General features: G+C 37.9%; 1 protein-coding gene across 1 annotated transcript; it reads left to right on the top strand.

Moving 5' to 3' along the window:
- The first annotated feature begins 1,150 nt into the window (after positions 1 to 1,150).
- LOC137786405 (proline-rich protein 15-like protein A) lies at positions 1,151 to 1,513 on the top strand. Its single transcript, XM_068578279.1, has one exon. It carries the CDS (start codon positions 1,151 to 1,153, stop codon positions 1,511 to 1,513), a length of 363 nt encoding a protein of 120 aa, XP_068434380.1.
- Positions 1,514 to 2,137: the final 624 nt, after the last annotated feature.

Genomic DNA, 2,137 nt, shown 5'->3' with positions numbered 1-2,137 from the left:
TAAGCTAATGTAATAGTACAAAATAAAAGTAAAGTTTAAAAAAAATAGACTTTGACTGTTAGTCTAAATGACCATTTTTTCAATCAGTTCCAAATCGATGAAGCCTCTTGAATGTGAGACAAGATGCAAACTAGACAAAGAAAAAACCTTTACGGAGATGATGCTGACTGTGATTCGCATATTTGCATAATAATTATATTTATATATATATATATATATATATATTTATATATATATATATATATATATATATATATATATATATATATATATATATATATATATATATATATATATATATATATATATATATACATACATAGTCATCCTTATTTCAATACAGTGTTTAGTAAGTCAACACAGAGACAAACAAGTAGACGACCCTTGAAGCACAATGTTGCCATTGCACCTCACATGACCGCTCCCCTCAATGCCCGTTTGTTAGAATAAACCGCAGCAAAAGTGCCCACCGCGACGCCTCTGTGAAAGCTAAAAGTCCGGCATGGATCACATGCGTCCTAAAGTGGTGTAGGCCGTCCAGTGTAGCTTACTCTGCTTTTGCTGTAATTCTCATTGGGATTCCTTTGTATAAAATACATGATTTCCAGTTGACTGATAATCTCTCAGGAGCTGAATGGACAGCAAGAGAGATCAGCTCTGGGAAATGTGACCTAAAACACATATAACAAACATACATGCATACATACATACATACATACATACATACATACATACATACATACATACATACATACATACATACATACATACATACATACCTATTAGCTTGGCCTCATATATGTTTCTCTTTCTCTGTAACGCAAATACTCTCTGATTGATGTGATACACACACCAACACATCACTGTAACCAGAGCATGTGTGCATCCACAGCATATGGAGGCTATTGAATTACAATGAAATATTAACAGGGTCATGGGGAGATAGGTGCTCTGACAGACACACACACACACACACACACACACACACACACACACATATATATATATATATATATATATATATATATATATATATATATATATATATATATATATATATATATAGGTTTATAGAAGGTTTATGCCAACATAAACCTTCCTTCTTTGTTTTAATTCTCTCCACAGACCTTCCTCCATCAAATCAACAATCATGGACGAGCCGTCTCCAAGTTGGTGGAAGCTGACTTTCCTGAGGAGGAAAAAATCCCAGCCCAAGGTTCTGTATGAAATCCCTGCGGAGTTCATTTCCAACGCCCCTACGGCTCAGCACGGCTCCATCACAGCCGCTGGAGCTGCCGCCCACCTGGAGGACGTGGCACATGACCCCCAGCTGGACGTCCGGCTGGAGAGGATCGTGGATAAAACGACGGCGAGCAAGGGGCGTCACGTCAAGGTGTCTCACTCAGGGAGGTTTAAGGAGAAGAAGAAAGTGCGAGCGACGCTGGCGGAGAACCCGGAGATGTTTCCCGGAGGAGACCATGCGAGAGATGAGATCCAGCGGTCTGGGAAGTGACAGGACACGGAAGCATTCTAAAAACAAACAGTGATGCGTTTATGAGTTTCAAGTGGGGTGCTGTGGTTTACAGCTCTCTAACTGTTGTTGTCAGTTGATGGAGACTAAATCTGGGGGAACTTTGAACCTTAATGACTATAGTCCCTCGCTATAACGCGGTTCACCTATCGCGGACTCGCTGTTCCGCGGATTTCTTTTGTTTGTTGCTTTTATTTTAAATTTTTACAGCGTACACTATGAACGTGTATTGTGTTCTGTGCTCTCATTAAGCTGAGGAACTGCACGGTACAATGCCTTTCTGAGAAAAGGGTATCAAAGTGTGTGGTTAGGGGTTTTACGGCCTTAAAACATATAATAATAATAGGAAAAAATAAAGCTTACTACTTCGCGGATTTCGTCTACCTCGGGTTGTTTTTGGAACGTATCCCCCGCGAGAAACGAGGGACCACTGTATATATATATATATATATATATATATATATATATATATATATATATATATATATATATATATATATATATATATATATATATATATATATATATATATATATACATATATATATATATCAGTGGCAGGCCGTGGGTTTTAGACCACCACTAGCATGTAGGGAGGTCACGAGA

The sequence above is a fragment of the Clinocottus analis genome, unplaced genomic scaffold, assembly GCF_023055335.1.
Source record: "Clinocottus analis isolate CAN_PGR_092001 unplaced genomic scaffold, fCliAna1.0.p SCAF_16, whole genome shotgun sequence".
NCBI classification, from domain to species: Eukaryota; Metazoa; Chordata; class Actinopteri; order Perciformes; family Cottidae; genus Clinocottus; species Clinocottus analis.
The sequence above is the reverse complement of the archived record's forward strand: the minus strand, read 5'-3'. Positions and strand labels throughout refer to the sequence as shown.